General features: G+C 39.0%; 1 protein-coding gene across 1 annotated transcript; it reads right to left on the bottom strand.

Moving 5' to 3' along the window:
• Positions 1-2041: 2041 nt before the first annotated feature.
• GRK7 (G protein-coupled receptor kinase 7) lies at positions 2042-25568 on the bottom strand. Its single transcript, XM_009900946.2, has 4 exons — positions 24535-25568; positions 23379-23816; positions 7963-8234; positions 2042-4307 (listed from the first exon to the last, which is right to left on the bottom strand). The coding sequence occupies exons 1-4, from the start codon at positions 25135-25137 to the stop codon at positions 3968-3970; spliced, it is 1653 nt and encodes a 550-aa protein (XP_009899248.2). The 5' UTR covers positions 25138-25568; the 3' UTR covers positions 2042-3967.
• Between the last annotated feature and the right edge of the window lie 515 nt (positions 25569-26083).

Raw genomic sequence — 26083 nt, 5'->3', positions numbered from 1 at the left:
ATCCCAATTATTCAATCTGTGTCATACTGGAGCAGACAAATGAACTGCTTGCTGCACCACAAGATGTCTATTGATTAAATGAACCTTTGCCATGAAACAACTGGAGGAACACAGCTAGAGCTTTATTGCCACTGGAAATTAATCTTTGTGAACAACAATTTCATTAGGTTAATGCTAAACCTCATTTTGTCTCTTTGTGCTCAGTGAAGTTGGTGGGGTAATGGTATGGGGGTGGTATCACAGAAAATTTGGACTTGATACACAATGGAAAGCTTTTCCTTTTACGTACTCTCCATGCCAGCAGCCTTTCTTCAGTGTTGTTCAGGGTGCCTTAAAATTCAGTCCTTATAAGAACAGATTTCAAGCCATTAGGAATCTCACATTTCAGCCTTCTTCAGTTAAAATTATCAAGTAGTTCTAATAGCAGCACTAAGAAAAACAGGGCAGGAAAGACAGCACTGTTAGTACAATGTTAGTATTTTCACAGATGGCAACATAGTTCATAATTTAGGCTTTTAGAGTAATGCTTAAATGCATTTTATCTGCCTGAAAAAGGCAGGCAAGTGAGATGCCACAAAACTGGCAAAGGAGGAAAGAGAGGGAGAGCTAGAAGAAAAACACTTAGCAGTTTCAAATTACATAATTTTCTTTTGACAAAAGAACTTGTCCCCCACAACCACAAGGCTATTTTCCTCCCACAACTTCATCCCTCATTTTCTATCTTAAACATCTAATTGCTTGTCTGATACTTTTGTCCTGGGCCCTGATCTTGCCCACTTGCGCACAGACTGAAGTTACTCCCATGAGCAGCATCACTAGCTGCAATGAGGCAATCCATCGAGCAGGCAAATCTTTTTGGCTGTCTTTTGGAAAAACAAAGCAGGATGGTAAAATAATTTTGTTCCTGGAAGTTTAACAAGGAAATTTACAGGGGCAGGAAGAAGAAAAGAATCAAATATTCTACAGATTCCTTAAAAGGAGCAGAAATTATTTAAAAGACACACTGAAAATTCTCTCTCATATAATCTTTGCTCTGCTATACCTCTTCAGAAGGCAAACAGAAGTTGTCCATGTTCTGAATTACAGAATTTTTGAACATTGAAATTACTAATTTCAAACTGACACATTCTTCTCTGTTATATACTGTGCTGAACTGTGCATTATCAGCCTTCTGATGTGCTGCTTTGAATGAGTCATTAAACATTTCATGTTACAGTATCTCACTGATATACAACCTGATGGGATTTATTTACACTATAATGTTCCTAAAACTAAATAACCTAATGTTCTGCACACGTGATATCCTGGATTCACAGATCTCAGTATTGTAATATATTGTAAAATCCCCAGACTTGCAGACCTGGTATCATAAGGAATACATAGAATCATAGAAAGGTAGGGGTTGGAAGGGCCCTCTGGAGATCATTGACTCCAACCCCTCTGCTAAAGAAAGATCATCTAGGGCAGGTCACACAGGAACACATCCAGGCGGGTCTTGAAAGTCTCCAGAGAAGGAGACTCCACAACCTCTCTGTGCAGCCTGTTCCAGTGCTCTGGCACTCTCAAAGTAAAGTTATTCCTCATGTTGAGATGGAACTTCCTGTGTTCCAGTTACTTCCATTGCCCTTTATCCTATCGGTCTTGACATATGCCGCCTTCAGATAAACATTAATAAGATCTCCTCTCAGGCTGCTCTTCTCCAGACTAAACAGCCGATGGTCTCTCAGTCTTCCAGGATTCTAGCATTAAATTCTGGCTTTGTCTATGCATAACCTCTTCAAATATGGGAAGTTCTATATAGCAAAAAATTATTAGGCTCTAGAAAGCCTACAGCCATTTCAGAAAACTGCTTTATGGCGCTGGAGGATTTGTGAAACGGCATTTCTTTGGATTTGAGGTGTACTCATTCAGGACAAATGTTTGGTGCCACTAGCACTAGAGGTCTCTCCTAGCTGTAATGAGTTGGACGTGGGAGCTGCAGATCTTGGGGGTTATGGGTGGGTTTTTGTTTTTGTTTGTTTGGTTTGTTTTTTTGATATAATAATGTTTTCTGTCTGGGTTTCTTAAAAATATTAGCCTAATATCACTCTGTGGGAGCCTTCTACAGGTGAGAGCAATGAGAAACAAAATTCCTGGGTGTCAGCAGTGGAAGTCGTCTCCTAAATCCATGGCAGAACCACATGACTTTCCTCTCAACCTCCACTGCTTTTCAGTCTTTCAGGATCATCCTTCTCAGTTAAAGACCCAAGTCAGAAATCAGCTTATATTGTTTAAAATCATTTGATATAAAGTCTCCCCTCAAAGGCAGACAATTATATGCTATAATTCATGAACAGAATTATCCATTAATCCTAAGTAACACTGTTCTTCATTATTTCCACTTAAAAATTAAGTATATAAAACACTGGAAAAGCAAATTGAAAAGGAAAAAAAGAACAATCCTTTTTCTACTTAGAACACCACAATGTATTATCAATTTATTGCTTAGTATCTGTGACTGAATCACTTAAAGTACTTAAAGCTACAGCAATTTTTGGGATGAGCTACTGGAATATAAATAAATACTAAAGCTCTGTGTTGCACATGACAGACTCAGCTCTAGCAGACATCATATCTCTTGGTTTTGCTCTTTTAAAACTGATGTGCAAGTTCAGTCCCAGTGCCTATATAAAATAAGTCCCTGAGTTCAGCGGGAGGTTTGCTCTATAAAAAATAGGAGGACTCCAAGGAATGGAGAATTTTCAACTTCCACTTTAGTCAATATAAATTATGGCCAGGGAGATGATAGTGAACAGCATAAAGAATCAGTTTTAAAAGTTGTTGCAAACAATTACTACCTATTTTCTTACCACAGAAAATCATCAGGAGGCATCTCATGAGTAATATACTTCAGCAATAGGAAATATTCACAGAAATGTTTCCAAATTCAATTTAGGTTGTCACAAAATTGAAAAAGAAAACAGAACAACATTTGCAGAATGTCATTGAACATTTGAAGACAGTGTCAACTTGCACACATAACCTTTCCCCCATTACAGAACTTAAGAGTAGGATGCATTCTGCAACTACTGAATCAAAACTTACGTTGCACTGAAAAAGTCAGACACAAATTGCCTTGGTCTGTCTGTAGCTTAATTCATTACCAATACAGAGAAAAAAACCCCAGAAAACCTAATAAAAGGTTAAAACTGCTTGTCAAAAAGGATGTGCATTTACTTATCAATATATTTGCTTTGTATAAGTAATTATCACATTAAAAAATACGCTTAATAATAATAAATAAATAAATGCTTTATTCAGTCAAATTGGTGCAAGCTTAACTTCACTCTGTTAAAGTTACCTTTGAAAAGAGTTTGATCCTGCTGGCCCTATTTCCTAGTGAAACGTAGAGCCTTCTTTTATATTTTATGACAGTTTGGACATATTACAATCAAACCATCCACAAGCTAACAGAAATTAAGAAAACAACAGAGAGATTGGCTAACCAATAATATTCCAAGTTTGACATGGTATATGAGCTCCATTGTCTAACTGAGATTATTACTTGAAAATTAAAAAAAATCTTTCCTGAGAACTTTAGAACAAAGAGGAAGTGTTAGTAGAAATAGCAGGAAAATAGAAAGAACATCAACAAATCATTGTATTCAAAATAGTAGTCAGTCCTTTTCAGAATGTGTTGTCTCTTCACTCTATTACTTCTTTTTGTATTTCAGAATTTCTATCATCCTAAGTTTCTCAGAGAAATATGGTTCTTCATCGTGATAAATCTCCAATAAAACAAGAATATTATCTCCTTTGTTAGAACAAAGGAAAATGATACAGTCTCTACAGCTGGTAGTCCTACATAGCCTGTCAATGTCATATTACACCGATGGTTCTTCTTAAACCGTCACACTGAGCTTCTGAAACAGCGTCAGAATGTGGAAAGTTCTGAGGTGGTTTCTATGTTTTGTTAACAATGTGGTATTTACAACAACAAACAAACTCCTGACTTAGCTTCACCTCCATTTGCGTAACCCCCCTCCACTCTGTTAGGATCATTCAGTTCTTCAAAGAGTCCTGTTTCAATAATTTCTTCCTGCCAGGGTATAGGGACAGCACCTGTTGCAAACTTTTTGAAGAACTTCTTATCTTTGTCATCAAACTCAATTCCCCGTACTTCAGAGAAGTCAGCAATGTCTGCAACATCTTTGGCATAGACAACTGATGGATCTGGCACAAATGGAGGGTCGATGAGGTTCGCCTCTAGCCTGTGGAAATTTATTGTTTTGAAGAAACTATGTTTTCTTGGGTCATCATCTTCATTTCTACAATAAAGCAGAAGTTTGTAAATCAGTATGATGTTCTGCTTTCAGAGAGATGCAGGCATTGTCTGTGTTGTATACAGAAGAATACTTTAATAAAGGAGATTTTATATATATGTATACACACACACACACACATGGATATTTAATGCAATAACTGAAGAATGCTGTATTGCACAGGATAAGCAAAGCAAGAAGCAGAAGACATCCTGATCCTCTTATCTGTTACTCTGCTTCTCAGTCCAGGCAAGGTACCATATAATAACTGCAGTGCTGCTTCTGGCAGAGCACTGAGACACCCAGATCCAAAGAAACACTTCAACCAGAAACGAAAATACAGTTGGACAGGGCTCACTGTCCAACAATGGAAATCCAATCATTGGCTCTATAGTAACTAGGATAAAAATACCTACTAATACCTAAACCTAGAGACTGACTCTAAAGAGTGAGTGAATAGCAATCTGTTGACAAGTGACATTTCTGTCTCTATCTTAATTCAGAGCAGATACGCATTTACATCATAAAACTCAAGTTATGTTGCTCTCATAAACACTCCCAGATTTTAAGCAAGGCATTCACAGGCATGACATTAGCAAAAGTATGTGTGCCACTGTCACAAACACAATCCTTTATTGATACTGTTAAAATGTGATAATAAAATCCAGAAGGGACTAAAATAATTGTGAATACATATTTTAAGTGCGGCTTATGAAAAACAACTGCAGACTTCAGGGAGAACCTTTGCTCTACAAGAAACAGTGAGTCATTTTTCACTGTAGACCCACAGAGGGACTTGTAGGATATTCTGATGGTAAGAATAATCTGAGCCTCCTATGTGTGCTCATTAAAGCATGACCAAGGATCACAGCTTCCGAGTTGCGCTTCTGGTGCCAAGGCATACAAAGTTTGATTTTTGCACTCTAGGGAAAGGAGCAGCAGAGAGAACCACTATATTTTCTCCACCCATGCACCCTGTTTTAAATGTACCTATGGATATATCGGTCTTGAAAATGGTAACGTGGGAAAACCAAATTTATCTGGTTTCTGGCCTCAGAAAATGGTAGTTGTGCACATGTTGCTTTTTTCTTTTCCCACTTCCTTCCACAACCATACGCTTAGCAAACTGTGAGCCCTCGTGTATTTCCAGACAACATTCTGGAACAAAATATATGCAAACTTTTGGCAAGTCTTTTTATCTTTGCAAAGTGTAGAAGCACCATACAGAAGCAGCAGCTTTGTGGGACGATAGGAAAATCTTCCTTTTTTAGGACCTTACACCTTGTACGCAGAACAGCTTCTCCGGCTTCCCACTAATGCCTATTCCTCCAATGCTGTCCTGCCACACTTCCAGCTAGCCTTGGTGCTCTCCAGGCACAGCTGAGGTAAAATTATCAGCTGCCCTTTCCAACTCCCTGTGCCCCTGCTGCCTGGTTCTCCCAGGCTGGTTACCATCAGCCACTAACCACTGAACACAGCATAACCAGGATGCTAAATCACAGCCTGATGAACATTATCTGGGCTGCTGCCATCTAGGCACCCTGGGCAATGAAAAATTTATGTTTTCAACCCCAAAGAGCCGTATGAGCACAATTATGAATGTATAGATTAAGCCAACAGGGATCATCCTCACCTCTGCCTACATATAGTTTTGCAAAATCATTTCCTACCTCAAGTAGCTAGTGATAACTAAGTACTTGAGTAGCTCTCGAGCCTGATGTGATTTATTTACATTTGCTGTTAGCCTGAAGTGCATTAGAGCTGCTGTTCAAATTAACTGGTGCCCTGGGACGCTAGTGGCTTGGTAGTGCTAACAATCCTACTGGGCAGATGCACTCACAGAAATTTCACTTTAATTTGCTTTCTCTAAGATAAACCAAGAATCACTAGAAGCTGGAGATGGCTCCAAAATAGATTGCTGCAGTCTTTCTCCTCCTGATGTATTTTCTGACACCACCAAACCCATAAAGTTTGAAGACATCAAGCTACTGGAACGCCATCTACTGGAACCAGCTAAGGCACCTTCCAACTAGCTGGAGAAGGATTTGAGCTCTTCCTGTCTGAATTGCAAGTTTACATAACTTAAAGAGCAAATGAACTCATCTAAACTTGGTCAGTTTTGTATTCCTCCACAAAAATCCTCCATCACTTTGCAGGTTTGGAATTCAGAGATGTCAGTCCAGAAAAGCTTGAGGGGAGGAGAAAGGTCACATATTTCCCAAGTCAGCCTGTAGCATTGAGTCTTCAGCAAAAGGGTGGAGTATTTTAAAAGGTCAGGTGTACAAATTAAAGCTGTCCTTGAGCAGCTTTAACTTATGCAACAGGCAGTTATATAGATAACCCAAGGTCTTGTTGTCCTTAGTAGAATTACAGTGCTAATCTTTACATAAGGATGAGCTGTCCTGAATAGTATTGCCTTGTTTAACAGGTGCATGCAGGCTCTTGTTCTGTATCAGGCCCACGCATGGTACACACCCTATCCTTTTGCTCCTGTAAGTATGGTACAGAAGAGTAAAAACATCTTCAAGAGTAGAAAACCGAACATAATCTGTGCAACTATCATTCTGTGTACATTTCTCCCACCACTGAGAAATAATTTAACAGTAAGCAGACAGAATGACTGCAAATGATTCTCTTGGCAAAGAGAATGTGGTTACAGTAAATGAACAGCCTGTTGCTGGTTTGGCTCCAGACTTGCTGAATGAACTTGACCAATTCACTCAGGTTCTCTAAATGTCATTCTCTTCTACCCTGACATCTGTTTATGTCAGAAACTGCTGCAAGACTAACTGTCTCCATTAGAAATGGAGAAACGTCTCATCAGAAATACGCTAAATGATTTTTGCGTACACACACAGGGAGGGAACAGAGATATTACAAGGTTAATAGTGTAATGTTTAGATTTCCCATTTTCTTTTTATTCATAGAATCATAGAATCAATAAGGTTGGTAAAGACCTCAAAGATCATCAAGTCCAACTTGAACATGTACTTGAAATTGCTGAGTCAGGGACACATCCATCAGTCACCATCAAAATAAAGCCACTTCTGAAGTCCCTGAAAAATGTTTGTTTTACAAGAATTTGTGCCCCAATATTTGTTTCTTCCCCTTTTCCCACGGGATAAGTCAGGAAGACAGAACCTCCACAAGAATTTTTTTAAGCACTTGAGTAAAGCAGAGGGGTTAAGGTCTTTTCAGTAAGAAGCCAATGATGTAGCCTTGCAAGGCTGTCTGCAGGGCAGAGAATCCACATTGCAGATTTGGAATTTTGCCCACATCATTCCAGTAAATGATACAGCCCAAGAGTCTGCACTCAGTCTGCATTAGCACAGATGCCAGGTATCTATCTGAACATCCTTTACCTTCAGGAAAGGTAAGATGCAAGAGAAATGGGCTGCTCCCTTCTCCCAAAACTACAGATAGAGTTTAACCACCAAGAAGAGACCTCCTATCTGGGGTGAGGATGGACAATCACACTATTGCAAAACAATTCCTTACTTCCCTATTTTCTTCAAGACTTTCCACCTCTCTTCCTAGAAGTGAAAAGGGAAATTTAATACTCTGTAGCTAGTCAAGATCTAATCTCATTTTCTGCAAGATGTAAAATAACAATATTGCAGCTTTAATCTGGCTTTTACTGTGTTTGAGAAGTAAGGCATACCTGCTTCCTAAACGATTCTCTTTTTTCTTAGCCAAAAACAGCCGGCAAATATCTTTTGCTTCTTCTGTAAAGTTGGCATGTTCAAATTTCACCTCATCTTCCAGAGTTCTTCGTTTAACCTCATCCTTATTGACCTTTTCTTTGTAATCCTTGAATGGTGTTCGCCCAGCAACCATCTCATAAATACTACACCCCATAGCAAACCAGTCCACAGGATAGCAGTAATCTTCCTCCTTCAGGATTTCTGGAGCCATATAACCATTTGTCCCAGCCTGTTGCAAACACAGAGACAGATTTACTATACAATATCAGTAATGAAACAATTGCAGACAATTAAGCAGACTAGCCTATAATATTTCCAAAATGCAGCAATACAATTGATACATTTAATATCTAGAAGCTTGGTACAGTTTATGTATCTTTCATCTAGAAACTCCTTAAATGTGCTCTTATGTCTTAAATATGCCTTTCAAATGTGAAACTTCTGTGCAATTCCTACTTAAAAGTGGTTTCTTTTTAAATTAATGCTAAGCTTGCTTTCTTCTTCCATATTAATGCTTTTTCAGTTGAAGACAGTGCTGTTCACTTTGTCCTATTGATGCAACCAGTAATCAATTTTAAAAGATCCAAAAAAAGACAAAAGGCAGACAACCAATCGCTGATTCCTTCCACATTCAGTGGTTATAACTGGTCCAACACAGGCATCTGCTGCCAATAATAAAATACTCATCAAGCCCATAGCTGAGCTGCATGAGGAAGTTCTCATCCACACTGCCTGTTTGCTTCTGGAAGGAAGTCCTACAATCAAGGGCCAAGAAAAACTCTTAAAATCATTGTGAGAAAGTAAACCTATGAAAACAGTAAGTAGTAAATTATGTTCATCCAAGTGAAAGAGTTGTTACTTCCTACCTGCATAAAGCTTTCTGAATAAAGACTACTAGACAGCACTAATGGATCCTTCCCTTGTAGAGGGGAATCTGCCTGCTTTGTTTCCAGGCCTACTCACTCCCCTTGGGGAACAGCATTCAAATAAGCTCCTGCTGCCTCTCTACAGGGAGCTAACTCATCTGGGAGGGAGGAGAGAGTGTCAGCATTTCTATGCACTGTTAGATGACTGAGCATGAGACTTCAATCACAAAGGCATTCGCTTAGCGGACCAAACATTTCCTGTTGCGTCCAATGCTGTATCTTGTTCTGTACAGTAACCAGATTCAGCGAACAGTGATAATATGTCAGAAGTTGCTTGAACCTCTTCTATATCATCTTGAAATACTGGGATTGATGTATTGGCAGCATTACAAGTTTAGATGAAAAATCATGCTTGTGCAAAATTCCACTGAAAGTTTATTGAAGACAGGCATTTTTGCTGCCAGATGCATTAAGAGATGCACTGCAAAGCAAAAAAACCAAAAGGTAGCTAAACCCAGAGCTCAATTGAGCAAATGATACTTGTAAAAAGCACAGATCAAGATATTAAAGTTATTTTATGGGGTTTTATGGGCTCCCTGGTTCAAGCAGGAGAGGGACTTGCTGGAGAGGGTAAGGAAAATGGCTACAAAGATGTTTAGGGGACTAGAGCATCTCTCTCATGAGTAAAGAGTGAGAAAATTAAATCTTTTTAGTCTGCAAATGGGAAGACTGAGGAGGGAATCTCATAAACCCTTACCAATACTTAAAGGGTGGGTGTCAGGAGGATGGAACAGTGGTGCCCAGTGACAGGACAAGGCACAAACTTGAACATAAGAAGTTTCATCGAAACATGAGGTGGAACTTCTTTAATTTAAGGGTGACAGAGCACTGGAACAAGCTGCCCACAGAGGTTATGGAATTTCCCTCTCTGGAGACATTCCAAACCTGTCTGGATATGTTCCTGTGTGACCATCTGTAAGTGTCATAGGGGGTACACTGGTCCCTTCCAACCCCTATTATTCTGTGATTCTGTGTTTGAGTAACTTGTTTAATTTTTGCATCTTTAGGCACAGTATTTGAAGGTCTTTTATAAGCTTTGGCTCATGCCACTACACATTATGGCTTACACTGTACCATAAACAACACGTGCAAGAGGGAACATCTTAGCCTCAATTGCAACATCAGCCTAATTGACAGAAAAGCAAATCCATTTTGCTTTCCCTGTTTGTTTTTGTTTGTTTGTTGGGTTGGTTGGTTGGGTTTTTTTTTTTAAACTTTCAGAGGTATAGAGTAAAATTCTCTGTTGGGTTGAAAACTGAGAGTTATATGAGAAGAACAAAACTATCAGCCATTTTGAAATCAACTCACAGAATTACAGAGGACTTGTATGGGCAGTGCAGCAGCTGACATCATTCCACAGGTAATTTGTACTGTGTGCAGTGAATTTCTCCAAGTAAAAGTTAATATTGAGAGATATCCTGGCATTACTACATTTTTATGTATGATTACTGCTCCATTCAGAAAGGGGGACAAGTGCTCAACTATGGATCACAGAACCCAGACCCATCTTCCCTCAGAAGATCATGAAACCTGGAAGGGAGAAGAGGGACTAAAAGCAGCAGAGAAAGTTTGGTACAAAAGGAGGCACATAGAGCTCACTGCCAGCTGGTGAACACAGACACTAAATAGACTTCTGGAATAATTTTTGTCTTTTTTTTTTTTTCCCTTCTCTTTCTGTGAAGGAATAAACCTTCTTATTTTTACTCAGATGAAGATGAGGCACTAATGCCTTTGGGAATTGCTGAGTCATATCATCATCAAAATGTACCCTGACAGCACAGTCTTTCTGGTAAGACATTAGTTTGCTGCAACTTAGCATCATCATACAGGAAGGGAATCAATCTGACATGGAGAAGCCAGAATTCTGCAATCATAAATAATGCATGGCAGCATGCTTCAGATTGGCTCTCTTTCCCTCCACTTGTGTTCTCTCTTACATAGCTGGTTTTTTTTTCAAAATAAACAGTTGCCAAGCACCTTCAGCCTCTTTCATGTGCATTTTCCACATACTTGTCAGTTAAGTCACATCATACAGAAGAACACCATGCTTTGACATGGTACTCATGTTTCTCAAGAACAGAGAAAGCCAAGACTATCATTGCAGATCATGAAGACTGCATGACCACAACGTAGAAATTAGAGATGGGCCAGCAACAGCTTCCCTTCAGACCAAACTGAAAGACTACCGTGAACAAGGATTACTCTTCAAAATCCTACATTAGCAGCACTGAAATCTTCTGAGCTGTTCTTGAGCTGATCCAGCTCAAGCAGAGAGACGTCTATAAACATACCATTCCTCTGATCCACCAAGCACTCCAGAGTTTTATGAGAGCTGTTTTTCTCACGGAGTTTCATCATAACTTGAACCTAATCTTCATAACCACTCTCTCCCAATCCTGATGCTGAGAAGCTTCAGAAGCAGGAATCTAAACCTAATCTCTTAACTTCAGACACACAAAATCCACTCAAACATTATCATTTCAGCAGAAACAAGCACACTTCACAAGTAGTCAGCAGTGAGATTTAAGAGGGAAGAAACACATAAACAAGCACAGGGAAGAAAGACGTACGTCTCTGCAATCTGGGGAAGAAAGATGATAAAACCACAGACATTTGCTGTATTAGGGAACACACACACACAAAGATTAATTATTCAACCCCTGGAAGTGGAAGAACACACATCTTTCAAATGAAGATTTAATTTTATCTTTGGGCATTAGAGAGAAGCCAAAAGCTCAGATCCCTCCACTAATCATTATGGAAAACCAGATGTCAAAAATCAGATCTTCTTGCATGGTAAAAGATTCTGTGGTGACATGAAAAGTAGCCTCCATGACTCAAGAGACATTTATTTAAGCATGTAAGATGGCAGATTAGTGATAGGAGTTTTTAAACTGTACAACTGCCACTAGCAGTAGTGAGTTCTGAGCACCAAAAGAGTAGTCTGTTAGGTGGAGAATGTATTCACTGATTCCCAAAGCAGAAGTGAATCAAAGCAATGAGTGAAGTTACTCTTGATAGGTCAAATAAATATACTGTAAACTATACTCAAATGTCAAAAGGGATAAAAAGGACAGAGAGCAAATTAATTCAAAGCTAACTGTGTTATTTTGGAGAAGGAGGTCTATTTACTACGAGCTGGTAGTGAATATGTAATTCAGTTAGAATTATCTGGCCATGAATAGATACCTCTAAGTATGGGTTACTGGCATGTCTGTCCCTTGGTTTGTATGATTGGTTTGTATGAACACTATTTAGAAATACATTCAAAAGTTATTAACCAAACCCCATATTTTTCTTACTACATCTTATTTTACATGGATAAATTTTGCTCTTTTAATGGAAACAGGGAAAATAAAAAACCCCACATTCATCACAGTCAACTTTACACTACCAAGATGTGCATTGGACATTGACAAAGACCAAGTACATTGTTTTCTTTTTTCCTACAGGATTCCTGATAAGACTAGGAGCCATTTGACCATATGTGCCAATTGCTTGAGTACTCTTATAGTGACACATAAGCACATGGAATTACCCATTCAGTGTACTGCAAGTGTTTAATGGGACACAACATGGCCTCCAGCTACGACTGGGTAGGTTTAGACTGGAGGTTAGGAAAAAATTTTTCACAGAGAGTGGTCAGGCACTGGAATAGGCTGCCCAAGGAGGTTGTTGAGTCACCAACCCTGGATGTGTCTAAAGGTCATTTGGACATGGTGCCTGGGGATATGGTTTAGGGGTGAACTTTGTAGAGTAGGGTTGTTGGTCGGACTTGGTGATCCTGAGGGTCTTTTCCAACCTGAATGTTTCTGTGCTTCTGTGAATAAAAAACCAAACCAAACCAAACACAACAAAGTCCAAACATTAAAAAGGACTACCCCAAATTTTTCACAGAAGACAGGAATCATATGCAAGTGCAGAGGCACAGGACTTTTTGAAGTGTAGTTAGTGTAACACTAGCTATTTTTTGCATACCCTCCAGCTAACACTGTCTTTTGTGATGATGAGCAGGATGCCTTACTGGCACCTGCTGTTTGAAATACAAAAATAGTCATTACATTGCAGTTGATCACATTTTCACTAACTTGCTTTTCAAAAGGGTTAACAGAGGTACTTCTCCCTTTATTTCTCTATCTTGAGAACTACCCAAAGATACAATTTTTCAATAATCCTTTAAAATGTAATGACCAAATGTTGTCTTTGGACACATTAGTGATTAAATTCTGTTAAGTAGAATTGTTGCCTTGAATGTGATTTGACAGGGCATAATAGAGATGACTCATCTGAAACTATACAACTTTTTCCTTTGTGGAACATGATCCTGTATAATTTTTTAAAGGTCACATAATTATAATCTGTTAATAATACAAGATGTGATCCTGAAGTGTACTTAGTTCCCAGTACAGTCCACGGGCACTCGATACACCACAGCTCCAAGCAGAAGGAGGCCCACAGCAAGTGCACTCATCCATCCTATTCAAACTGCTGTCCCAAGATGGGAAGATCCCTTGAACACTGTTGTTATCCCAGCATCTAGCAGATGCACAGGGAGAAAGAAACAGAACTCTCTGGAGCTTTCACCAGCACAGAAACAGACAAATGAGAAGAAATGGGATTTAGATCTCTTACCTTTTCCCACAGATCTCTGCAAAACAAACTCAATTGATACCACAAACCAAACAGTAAAGCAAATCAGAATGTCTATCTTTTGTTTGCCATGGCACAAGAACTGTTGAACAGAGGAAAAAAAAGCAAGCTGAGTTTAGCTCTATCAGCTGTATCCTGGGGCTTGGTCCTTCCTTCCTCCAAGGGGTGCCACTGCCTGCTTTGTTCTCTTGTCCAGCTGTTCCTCCACTCCTTCAGCAATGGCCTTAATAGACCCTGCAGGAATGCAGGAACAGACCACAGAAAATTCTTCTCTGCACACGAGCTAACAGGCCCTAAATGTAGAGAAGAACAACTGGTCTGCCTCTCTTACTCACTTTACAATCTCCATTTTTCTCCCAAAAGCCAATGTGAGGAGGAATGGAGGATAATTTCAGTGAGTCAGAGAACTGTAGGTCCTCCACTATCACACCGCAAGTGCACACAGTAGCAAGGAACCAGATGATAAAATGATCAGGCAACAATATTTTACAAGAAGATAAAATCAAATCTTATTCAAACAAAGATTTTAGCATCTTGTTAATGATTAGCAAGGGGAAGGACCTTATGACAGGATGCCTCATCATAAACTGATGGGCTGCTGATTCAGAAGAACACAAGGAGGACTGTTCAGAGTACCAGGAAAAGATAGTGAATAAAATAGTATAGGATTTCAGGAGCTACAAAATTCGAGACCAAAGTGTTTTTCATTTTCACACAGGGACATAATTTTAACAGGGACAGCTGTTTTGACTTGGAAAAAAATCCACAAAGAAAAAAGCACAAAAGGGATAAAAGAAATTTCTGTTGCATTAGGAAAATAAGGAGATAAAATTGCCTCTGGGTTCAAAGTAACTAACTGGAGCAATAAAAAACTCTACCACCATTTTTTAATCTTTTAAGGTTGGAGATCAGTAGTCATTGAAACCAAGGAAGTTGCACAAATGAAAGAGAAAGCCACTCTGCGACAATTAAGGGCAGGCTACCCCTGTGCTCACACTTGGGAAGAGAAATAGACCCAGTTACAGCAGGTTTTACAGTCTGATTTTCATATAACATAAATATAAAGGAATAAATGCTTAAAGGAAGGACAGTCCAGTAACTGGGCACCAAATTCAACTTTGGACTCTAGAGCTTCTTCATGCTTTCCCCCTGTGTCATCCCACCTAAGTCACTCTTTGCCTCAGATTCCTCTTGGAGATAGAACCTGCTAGCATGCCCAACTTGATGAGGTGTCACCAGAAGAAATATGCATTCATAGATAGGTAAGCAATCAGACATTACAGGGATGGAGCATGTAGGGCACTTGGTACAGACTTGTAACCACATAATTAGAAATCAAGAATTATCAGAATTCTCCGCTCTTCTGTAACATGATTTTCCCCTTAATTTCCCTTTAAATTTCTCCTGACCATTTCCCATCTATAATGTAGGAATAATAATACTTTATTTCAGAGATGTTAATGGCTTTATTCTTTCATGAGCACAGGATATTCTATAAACAATACTAACAAGGGAGAAAGCGCTACATCTACTTAGTATGGTCAGTATTTTAGGAAGCTCTTTATAAGGAATGCAAACAGACTACCAGTGTATGTGCAGGTGGCTTTCCCAAAAAGGGGATGTTGAAGAGACACTCTTTGTTCAGATCCAGTGTAACTGTGGGGAGAAGACTGTGAGGTGGCCTGAGAAGGGTATTTGCCTTCCAGTGTAGGGACAGTACCTGTAAGTTAAGCATCGTGCATAGAATCATCGCATCATTTTGGTTTGAAAAGAACTTCAAGGACACAGATTCCAATCTTTATCTAACTCTGCCAAGGCTGGTGCTAAACGATGTCCCTCAGCACCACATCTCTGTATCTTCTAAACATCTCCAGGGATGGGCATTCAACCACCTCCTGTCTATCACTGAAATTCACAGGATTTCATCCACCTTAGCTTTTGGGACAATGACTAATGTTTAAAGTACAATACTTTTACATGTAAATCAAGTTAGATGGGTACAGTTGCATCAAACCAAAGGCCCATAGGGCCTGTCTGTCATACTGTCTGTAAATTGAACACAAAATGGATACATAGGAAAGACTATAAGAACCTGGTCTGCACATTGATACTTCTCTAATACTTTCCTAGACTTCAATTGTTTGCAGCTCAAGGCTTTGGGACACAGAGACAGCTTCTCACACAAAGTTGTCTTCCATCAGTGTCCATGCCTCCTGAACCTAGATAAATTCCTAGACCCTGTAAGACCTTGAGTACTGGGTTCAGCTGTGAGACCCTCACGACAATAAAGACATTTGTGTTCAGAGAAAGGCACCAAGGCTGGTGAAGGATCTGGAGAATAGGTCTTGTGAGGAGCAGCTGAGGGAACTGGGGCTGCTCAGTCCAGAGGAGGCTGAAGGGGGACCTCATTGCTCTCTACAACTACCTGAAAGGAGGTAGTTCTCTTCTCCGAAGTAAACTAATGGTAGGAGAAGAGGAAATGGCCTCAAGCTGTAATGATTGGACTCAATGATCTTAGAGGCTTTTTCCAACTGAAACAATTCTATGCACCAGGGGAGGGTTAGGTTGGGTATTACAAAAACCTCTTTTACAGAAAGAGTGATCTGGCATTGGAACAGGCTGCCCAGGGAGGTGGTGGAGTCACCATCACTGGAGGTGTTCAAAAAACATGTAGACATGGAGCTCAGGACATGATTTAGTGGGCATGGTGGTGCTGGGTTGATAGTTAAGACTTGATAATTGTAAAGGTCTTTTCCCATCAAAATGATTCCAGAATTCTAATACCTTTTGCAAAGGACTCCTGCAGCTTAGCTACATATTGTGTTAAGAGCCTCCTCCATTTATTTTGAGCTTGCTACCTTTCACTAGCAGATTTTAAACTTGAAAAATAGGCCAAACTAAGCCCATTGTTGTCACCTGCTTGTGTCTGTAATTTCAGGATTTTATTTTGTCTTCACAAAGAGTCATTAGACATTTGTTAATATTTACTGCCCATCACAGTAAGTGGAACATCACATGTGTTCCAATAAGAACAGAACTACTACATTACTCACCCTCCCATAGCTTACAGTTCCTGCAATACTGCTTCTGGTCAAAGCTGCTAAATCAACAATTCAAAGAATGGTATTGTCAGCTAAATGTTGCCTTTCTTACCCAATAAAATAAACCCCATCTTTGACAATGGTGAACCAACAAGTACCCCACTAGATGATTTACCTAAGAGGTCATTCTAGAATGCATATTATTTTTTTGTAATAAATCATCTCAAGACACAAAAGGACTGAACAGTAATATTTATTACTCTAAATAGCATTTTTCATGTTCAAAGAGCTTAATTTAGCTTTCTACCAGTTCCAGGAACTTGGTAAATAATATTGTCTCTTCATTTCATTAGAACATGCTACAGTATTTATTACCTGTCAGATTAAACTGAATTAAGAATGAGGTTGAAAGTCATGCAGAGACCTCTTAAAGGGGTTCAATGTCTTTTCCCATACAGAAGACTGTGTCTCATGGGTGGCACACCCTGCACAGGAAAAGCATTTCACGAGGCACATTACTGTAGTCATGTACAATCCTGAGAATGCATTTTTTCTCCCGTCTCCCAAACTGCAGGAGGCAGAATCATCCCATGAAATAATTTTTGCTCCCTTCAATCTCATGACCATGACATTCATAGTGGATAAGGTTGCATTCTGTAAAGTCTATGTTTCAGATAAGAAAAAAAATCTGAAATACCTGTCATGATGATGCACTTCAGAACAACAGTGATTAGCAACATTTTTAAGAGCACAATTCTCCTAGTGAAACATCATCAGCTGTCAATGTCAACCTTGAAAATGCATAGGCAGAATGGTGGTTTTGAAACCATAAAATAGCAGGAAGTCACTCTAATCCTGATCAAATGCAGGGCTCTCTTTTTTTAAAGTGCAAAGAAAGAATAAATTTTTAGAGACTCTTATCCAACAAGAATGCCATGTGATAATGACTAAAGGTCAACTGTAGAATAGCTTGCTGAGTTATTTTTTATTTCACAAGTCTAAACCCTCCTCCCACTTCTCAACTGCCTTGAAATTAAACTGCAAGTTTCAGGAACATCTAAATAGATTTCTGTCTGTTTTCCTAAGAAATAGAATCTTACAATAAACAAACATACAGAAGGGCAAAAGGACATTTTGAGTAAGATTTTAACCAAAACATGTTTTTCTTATTAAAATATTATTATGTCCTTCAAACATATAAAACATAACCCAGGAAAACGGTGGAGAAGCCTGAAAGCTCTGAAGATATGAATGCACTTTAATAAATACTACAAAAATATGTTTATCTTATTTTTCACAGTTGTTATGTCAATATTTAAGCTCTCCACCTCATGAGAATCTGCATAAAAGCACTTTCACTATTTATATGGGACAGCTGCTTAGCACAAAAGCTGTACCCAGTAGGGGCAGAAAGTTCTGCCCAAAATAAGCAGCAAATATGCACTGACTTCTGGTAAAAGTGAATTAAGTCCTCTGTATTCCCATATGGAGAGGATATGAGTGATCCAAACAGAAGAACATGCTCACTTTTCTCACAACCATTCCCAGGAAATTAAGTATTATCTTGTATCTTTTGGTTAAGGGCAGGAGTATTTGACTCACAGACAACAAATTAATTTTGAATTGTATGAGAAAAAGCTGCAGAGCCTTGAAGACAAAAGACGCCAGGTCAAACTGTTCAAGTGGAGAAACCTGGGGGGAGGTTCCTCATTTCTGCCATATGCAAAAATAACTAGTTCCAGAATTGACCAAATACCTAACTAGACAAAATATTTTGCCTGTATAAATGCCATCTTTGCAGTTTCCCCTTATTTCCTTTTTCAATTATAGAAGACAAAATTAAGATCAACATTTAAAAAGCCGTAATTTTGATATACAATCTCAGTACAATCAACACATCAGAACAGACGCTACAGGCACACTGACACAAAAAGCCATAATGTTCCCTAAGCCATGATGTTTCCTAAATTCTTGAGTACTTCTATTATCACTGGCAAAGAGTCTATTTCTGTTTCCAGTACTGTCAGTAAGAGCTCTGCCTGACTAAGTATGCATAGACACACTGCTGGGTAAAGTGCACAGGTGCATGTGTGTAGCATGAGGAAAGCCCACATAATCCATGTTCGTTCAGTAGCTTTCACAGTATCACAGTATCACAGTATAACTAAGGTTGGAAGAGACCCCAAGGATCATCAAGTCCAACCTGTCTCGACAGACCTCACGACTAGACCAGGGCACCAAGCGCCACGTCCAATCTCCTCTTGAATACCTCCAGGGTCGGTGACTCCACCACCTCCCTGGGCAGCCCATTCCAATGACGAACGAACTGCCTTCTCCTTTTATTTCTAACACTGCTATTGTTCAGACTTGTGTACTTTAATTTTATTTTTTTTTAATTTCTCCATTCTAAAGCCAGCTAACATTTCACAAATACAAATCTGCATAGCTTAGTGAAAAGTTTTCTGAAGTCTGTAATTATGACTGTACCAATTACAGCTAGATGATTGTTGCTTTAGCAACTGAAAAAGGGAGAAAACTAAGGCTGGGTATCCAACTCTTTCTAGACCTTTGTAAGTACCACTTCTGAAAGGAGGATATCTTGATTTGTAATAGTTATGGACAATGGGTATTGAGCACATAAATGTTTCTCAAAAGGAGTATATGTAATGACAACACTTATAAAGGCTACAAAACTACTTCATTTATGTAAGTATTAAAAACTATCAGCTGCACAATGCTTTTTCTACAGCAAAAGGACGTGCAAGTATTTAAGAAGACCACTTTAAAGTCACCCTTCTAAAGTAAAAAACCCACCACCTTCCATCCATAAAGAAAATCAACTTTGGCTGATAAGCAGTATATAAGCATCACAGTTTCATAGAAATCTTCACTGAAAACTTGGAAAATGTCTAAAACAGGAACTTGTTAACTAGCTTATCACATGTGCCATGTGATAACCTAATCACTTAACAAGATTTACAGGGGGGATTTATGGATCCTCCAACTGATGTATGGGTGATGTGCATTTGGACATGAGAGGCTAGGCATTTTTTTCGATGCTTTGAGAGCAGAACAATTTGATCTTTAATGCCTTGTACACTCAGGAGAGGTGGGCAAAACTTTGAGAATGCACTGAAATATGGTATTTATTGCAATCTCTACTAAAACAAATACACAGATAAATCCTTATATTGCATACTATTTAACCATGTATAAGGAACAATGAAAGTCATCATATGATGTTTCTATTTCATAATATATAGCAAAAAAAAAAAAGGGGGGGGGGAGAGAGGCAGAAAACTGTTGCTTTATTTCACAATGATGCTTTAAGAAACATTTTCATACCAGTATAGCCAGAGTCAAACACATGGAGATGAATGTTTTTTAAGCAGATGCCTGAGATCAGATGTCTACTCCACATTTGTTTACTTGGATCCTCCTGATATATAAAAGGCATGGCAAAGTTTTCTGGTTTAGTTTGCTTATTCACAAGGAAGATCACTTAATACCTGAAGAACTAGAGAGATCATGAAGAGATTAGCACTCAGGAAGAAAAACTTACATCACTGAAACAGATTTCTAAATAGCTGTTGAAAATCCTTATTATTTTACTTCAGCATCACTTTAGTTCACACCTGCAGAAAACATTTTGGAGGGAATTGCTCTGGTTTTAGAAAGGCATCATTCTGCTTCTTCATTTGAGAGTATGAGAATCTCCATACTCTGAATGCATGCAGTCTTGGAATAAAGGTAGCTTTACTGAATACAAGGATAGCTTGCTTTGGAATGGCACTTCAGCAAAAAAAGGAATTCAACAATTGCTGCTACTTGTATTTCTACGGTAAAACCCAAGGAATAACATAAAAGACCAAGCAACTCCAGCTCACAAACTTTTAACAGACAGCAGATAAAAACCTCCAAACTTTAAAAAAATATCACCTTACAGAAAGGCCACAAGAGATGTAATTCTACAAATTATTTCTACCTTGCCTTTCAGAAATAAGCTATTTTAATTCTTCATAATGTGTGTCAGACTGGCTAAGTAAAATTTATCTTACAGATGAAATAAACCTCAGAATCACAGAATGGTCATTCACTGAACCAGACAGCTAAACTGTGGGTTCATTTGGCACTAGGGATATTACTTAACGACTTTCAGTCAATAGAATGACTTATGAGCATGATTAAAGCAAAGTCAGGCATTATTCTCATAGTGGAATAGAAGAGTACTTTAAGTATGATACTGAAGAACCAGGTCATAAGAGAGGCCTATAGGGTTATGAGGCTATAAAGTCAGAAGTTTTGGAGATAGGAATGAAGATGAGCGTATCACACACTGAATGTATTGCAACATCCATCAAAACAGAAGAATTCCTTGCAAATGGATAAATACATTACAATGAAAAGGTTTTATAGTAGTATTATCCCCTAAATTGTCAGTTCAGATCATCCTCCAAAATCTAGAAACAGCATTATAATGTTAGGCACTTCACTCAGAGATACAGTCCGACACAGATTTGGCCTGGAGGAATCTCTTTTCTTCTTTAGCTTATAAAATTCCCTTATAAAACTGTGTCCACAAAATGGTTCAACCGATCAAATTTCATTCACTAAATCTGTTTTGGAACCATTTAAGTTATTGGGGTGAAATAACCCCAGACCTATACAAATATCTTCTCTCAAGTTGTAAGTGACAACAGTTTGGTAGTCATACTCAAAAAGCATGCTAGGATATGAACTTCCTGCCAATTTTAAGTCACAATGAAACTATGCTTAGTAAACAAAAATTGATTTAACAGCACCATCTTTATTTTATGGCAGGGTATATGGTAAGGCTTAATACAACAATTTTTGTGAAGGTGTTTCTAGGTCTTCCCATGGTTGACATTACTATAAATAATAGCAATATCTAGCACTTTATGTAATGTCTTTTAGTAGTAGTGGTCAAATTACTTGCATTGGGCTAGTTTATAGAAATGCAAAATATTGCTGGGAATTATTTATGTAAGTCACAGTTATGATAGAGATAAAAAAGGGAAATTTTTTTTTTCCCTTCTTCCATTTCAGTTTCCTGTATGAATAAAACTGTCTTTAACAGAAGTTCCATACAAACACACTACAGCCCTGTGGTATATGACTCATTGCAGGTTTTGCTCTAATAAAAGCACCCATATAATGGTAAGGAGCATTTCTAAACCCAGTGAACAACAGAAGAAAAACCATTATAGTGACTTGATGACTGTCACAAAGTGAGGAGGAAACACTGCCTTATTCACCACTGCTTGGAGATTCTACCCTAAATACCAAGAAAGGGGTTAGACATGTCTAAATACATGCTTTCATTCTGTGTTTTTGCTTTTGTTTGTTTGTTCTGCCAAACCCCACACATTTACAAGCATGAAAAGTGCCCATGTACAAAAAGATTTTTCCTGATCACAACTGCATGCATCTATAACCTCCAAAGAAGACTAAGATTTATAGCTGTGGGTTCACTGATCAAAATTCACCTACACAAACAACACAACATTCCACTCCCCTTAAGTTCCGTTTTAAAATCTGCCTTAGCTTTCACAGAAATGTTTATTTTTGTATCTAAACCACAAAATCCAGTCCCGTTTTAAAATGATTTCCTATCTAAAAATTAAATCAGTTTCCAAATTTTCTTTCTCTGAGAACTAAAAACACTCACCGTACAAGCTTTTTTGATTTCCAGGAAAATAAATATCCTTCAAACAAAAAATTACTATAGAAGGTAAAAACATCAAAAGACCTGTGTACTTCAGGCATGGTGCAAAAGGTTATTCTCTCTTCTACTGACTTTGTACAGAGTAACTTGAAAGATTTGGGAAGTTTACCATAAGCCAGTTAGACCAGTTTATAATGTTGTTTCCATTTCTTGGTGCATTTCAGACACATTTCAGACTCAATCACAGAAGCGTCAGGGTTGGAAGGGACTTCAAGGATCATCTAGTTCCAACTCCCCTGCCATGGGCAGGGATGCTTTCCATTCTTTATATATATATCTTTAAACTCCTGACACCATGGGAGAAACATGCTTTTTTCCTAGTTAAGCTACATGAGTACGTCTTTCTTATGTAAACCTCAAGGCATTTTTACAAATCTAGGTTAGTCTAGGATGACCAAAGGCACAACTGAAGTGCTGCAGAGTCTGATTTACACAGCAAAACTCAGCTGGTCATCCACATCTTGTTCCTATATATGCACACATTTACAAACTGTCTTCAAGTCTGCTCACTTTTGCAGGAATTCACTTCTGCGGGGAGGAAGGAGGGTTGGAAGGAGTTTATTGTGCAGCACCATGAACACTTGCAATACAATCAGTAGCACCACTTAAGAGTTACCTGGAAGACATTTTCTTCTAGAGCAAAAACTGAATACAGAAGGAGTCTTATCTTTGCTGCTCAAACAAACAAGTACTTGGTTAAACCTCTGACTGTGCACTATTGCTCAAGACATCTGTGTTAGCCTCCCTAAAACTACTGGTTCAAGAGCTTTCCTTAAGATAAACAACTGGTCAATTCTACTGTTTCTATGTAAGAGAAATTATTTTACTACATATAGCGTCTAGAGAGTTAATTAACCAAATCTTCTTACCACATCTCTCTTAGAATGAAATGACCATGTAAGGTCTTTAGCAAAGAGCAAATCCCAGGGAATTAAGTCTTGGACTCATAATGCATTACAAATAGAACAGCTTCCTTTCCCACTGCCTGTATTCAGTGAATTTGTACTCACCCTCTGAGTGATGCTTTTTCCCTCTTTGACTTGTACTGCCAATCCAAGATCAGACAGTCTGCAATTACCATTATCATCCAGTAGGACATTTTCTGGTTTCATGTCCCGGTACACAATCTTGATGGAATGGAGATGCAGAATCCCACAGGTGATCTGAGCAGAGTAAAAGATGACCCTCTTCATCTCCAAACCCCTTTCTCCCACATTGTAGATGTGATACTTCAGATCCCCTCCATTCATGAGGCTCATGACAAGACACAGATGGCTTTTGCTCTCGTAGGCATAAGCTAATGTGACTATGAAGGGGCTGTTGACCTTCTCCAGGATCTCTTTCTCTAGCAGTGCCATCTTCTCACCTCCTTTCTTTTTCAATCTTTTCTTATCCAGTTTCTTGCAGGCATACATTTTGCCGGTGTTTTTCACTTGGATGGCACAAACCTAGAGAAGCAAGGTGGATGAAGAAACAAAAGAATTTTACACATATAGACTAGAACATCAAGGACAGTAATACACAGGACATGGGGAATCTCATGTCTATTATTAGTTGCTGATGCTATCTTTCCTGGCAGAATATATTAGTAGAGAAAAAAAAGTTAAAAACAAGCGTATGATCTGTTCTGGACCTTATGCAAAGTTCTTGAGGATGCCATTTTTAGCCACGTGTTAACAAGTAAAATGAGTGAGAACCCATTCTCTGACCATAGTGGCATATACCTCTTGCATTTATATAGTTAAACTCTCTTCCATTTCAAAAAAGGTAGCCTCATTAATACTGTGTTTTGGGAACAGATGCTGATCTGTGCTATACCCCAAAGTGCACCAAGAATTATCTAGAAGTGTGTGAGCCAAACTGACTAAAGCAGTGCCAAGGAGCGGACCGATAATTAACTCCATGGACAGCAATGCAAGCATTACAAAAGAAACCTTTTTGTTTTACCAGCCTAGATAAAAAAAACAATTTAGAGTAGCTCTTCACTGGCAGGAATCTGGAGGCTCTATTACAGTACAGAGAACAGCCTAATTTCCATGAAACAGACAACCTGAAGCAAGAACCTTAGACAATTTCTTAATCCATTGCCAAGTTCCTCTTTGCAAACCCACCTGGTGGTCTTGAAAGGGAAGGGACAACCCATATCCTTAAAAGTACAGCTCTTACCTCTCCAAAGCCACCTTTGCCCAGCACTCGGAACTCATAGAAGTATTTCTCGGTTACCGGCTGCTTCTCAAAAACTTTCCATTGTATGAATTTGTCAAAGAAGGGGCTGGTCTGGAAGTCCTGAAAGGGTTTGTCTTTAAGAAAGAGTTTGGTTTCCTCCTTGGCCAGCTGTATGACATTCTCATAGTCTTTCTCAGTAGCTGCCTGGCATTTGCTGGACAAGTCAGAGCTCAGGAAAGCCAAAGAGTTTTTTGAACCCGTCTTAAGAAAATTGGTGATCATATTCTCCATGGTACTGCTCTTGACATTGTCCTCTGCCAGCTCCCAGTTTGACACCTCATCCAGGAAGTCCCTAGCTACCATATATTCTGGCACGGTCTCTAAGAAGTCTCTAAAGAATTTCTTGCCAATGGGCTGCTGCTCACAGATGTTGTCGTAATCAGCAACCATGGACTGCCTGACCTCTCCGCATTGTTCAATCTTGGGCAGTGAGAGGCTTTTACGTCTCTTTTGCATCTCCTTGGTGTCTCCCTCTCCACTCTTCCTTGCTTGCAGGTAGGCCGTGTTGGCAATCAGGTTGTCAAGCCCCCCCATGTCACACATCTTGGCAAGCTCTTGGGGTGGTCAAGACAAAATGAGTTAATGGCCCAGCTGTTGTGCTGTGGCTGGTCTGCACTTCTCCCTGTTAGTAGTGTGTGTGGCTCCTGAAAACCACCAGAGAGACTAACTGCTTTTGCATTAAATACTTCTCAAGGATTTTCACTAAGTACCTTTAGGTATACGCACCATTTGTGGAAAGTGACTGGTAAGAGGTTTCTCTGTAAGAAGCTTTGAGTTTGCTATGTATAGCTGAGAGATGACATCCTAGGCATGCATTTCAGCTGGTGTTTTTCAGAATGAGCCCTGATGACCTTTAAAGGTACCAAGATTTCCTCTATATGCACTGTCCCTGGCTGCTGAGAACATAAGAGATTCCTCTCTGCAACACCTGTACACTCCAAACACAGCAGTATGCTGGCCACAGTTAACGAGACAGCCTTGTATCTCCATGCTCAACCTAAGAGTGGCGATGTACAAAGAATTAAATAAATTGCTATTCACCCTAATAAAAAACTTTTATTATAAATCTGCCATGTCTGAACAGAAGCTGACATAGACAAACACCAAACGCTGAGCTTTAAATTACTACACAATTCAGTGCTTTGGGCATCCACACTTCCAAAACTCAAGTCAACATCCATGACCCTAAGCACCGCACTGTGCAAACCTTGATGCCTCAGGTGGCTCTGTCTGAGCGCATTACATGCAACGGCTAAGACCTGCTGCTGGTCTAAAAATAACAATCCCTATGTAGGAAATAAATAATACAATACTTGCTTCATCCCCTCCCCACAGAAAAAGGAAAAACACTTCAACTGACCAGCCAAAGCTTGCCAAGGCAAGCAAGCTTTGTGGCCTCCATTTACTTTCCCTGCTAAGCTTTATGACAGCAAGTGGCAGGATGAAAGGATGGCAAAAGCATATGGCTGAAGTGACATCAGCAAAGGGA

Source organism: Dryobates pubescens, chromosome 13 (assembly GCF_014839835.1).
Source record: "Dryobates pubescens isolate bDryPub1 chromosome 13, bDryPub1.pri, whole genome shotgun sequence".
Taxonomy (NCBI): Eukaryota; Metazoa; Chordata; class Aves; order Piciformes; family Picidae; genus Dryobates; species Dryobates pubescens.
Note: the sequence above shows the minus strand (reverse complement) of the source record. Positions and strands in the feature narration are given on the sequence as shown.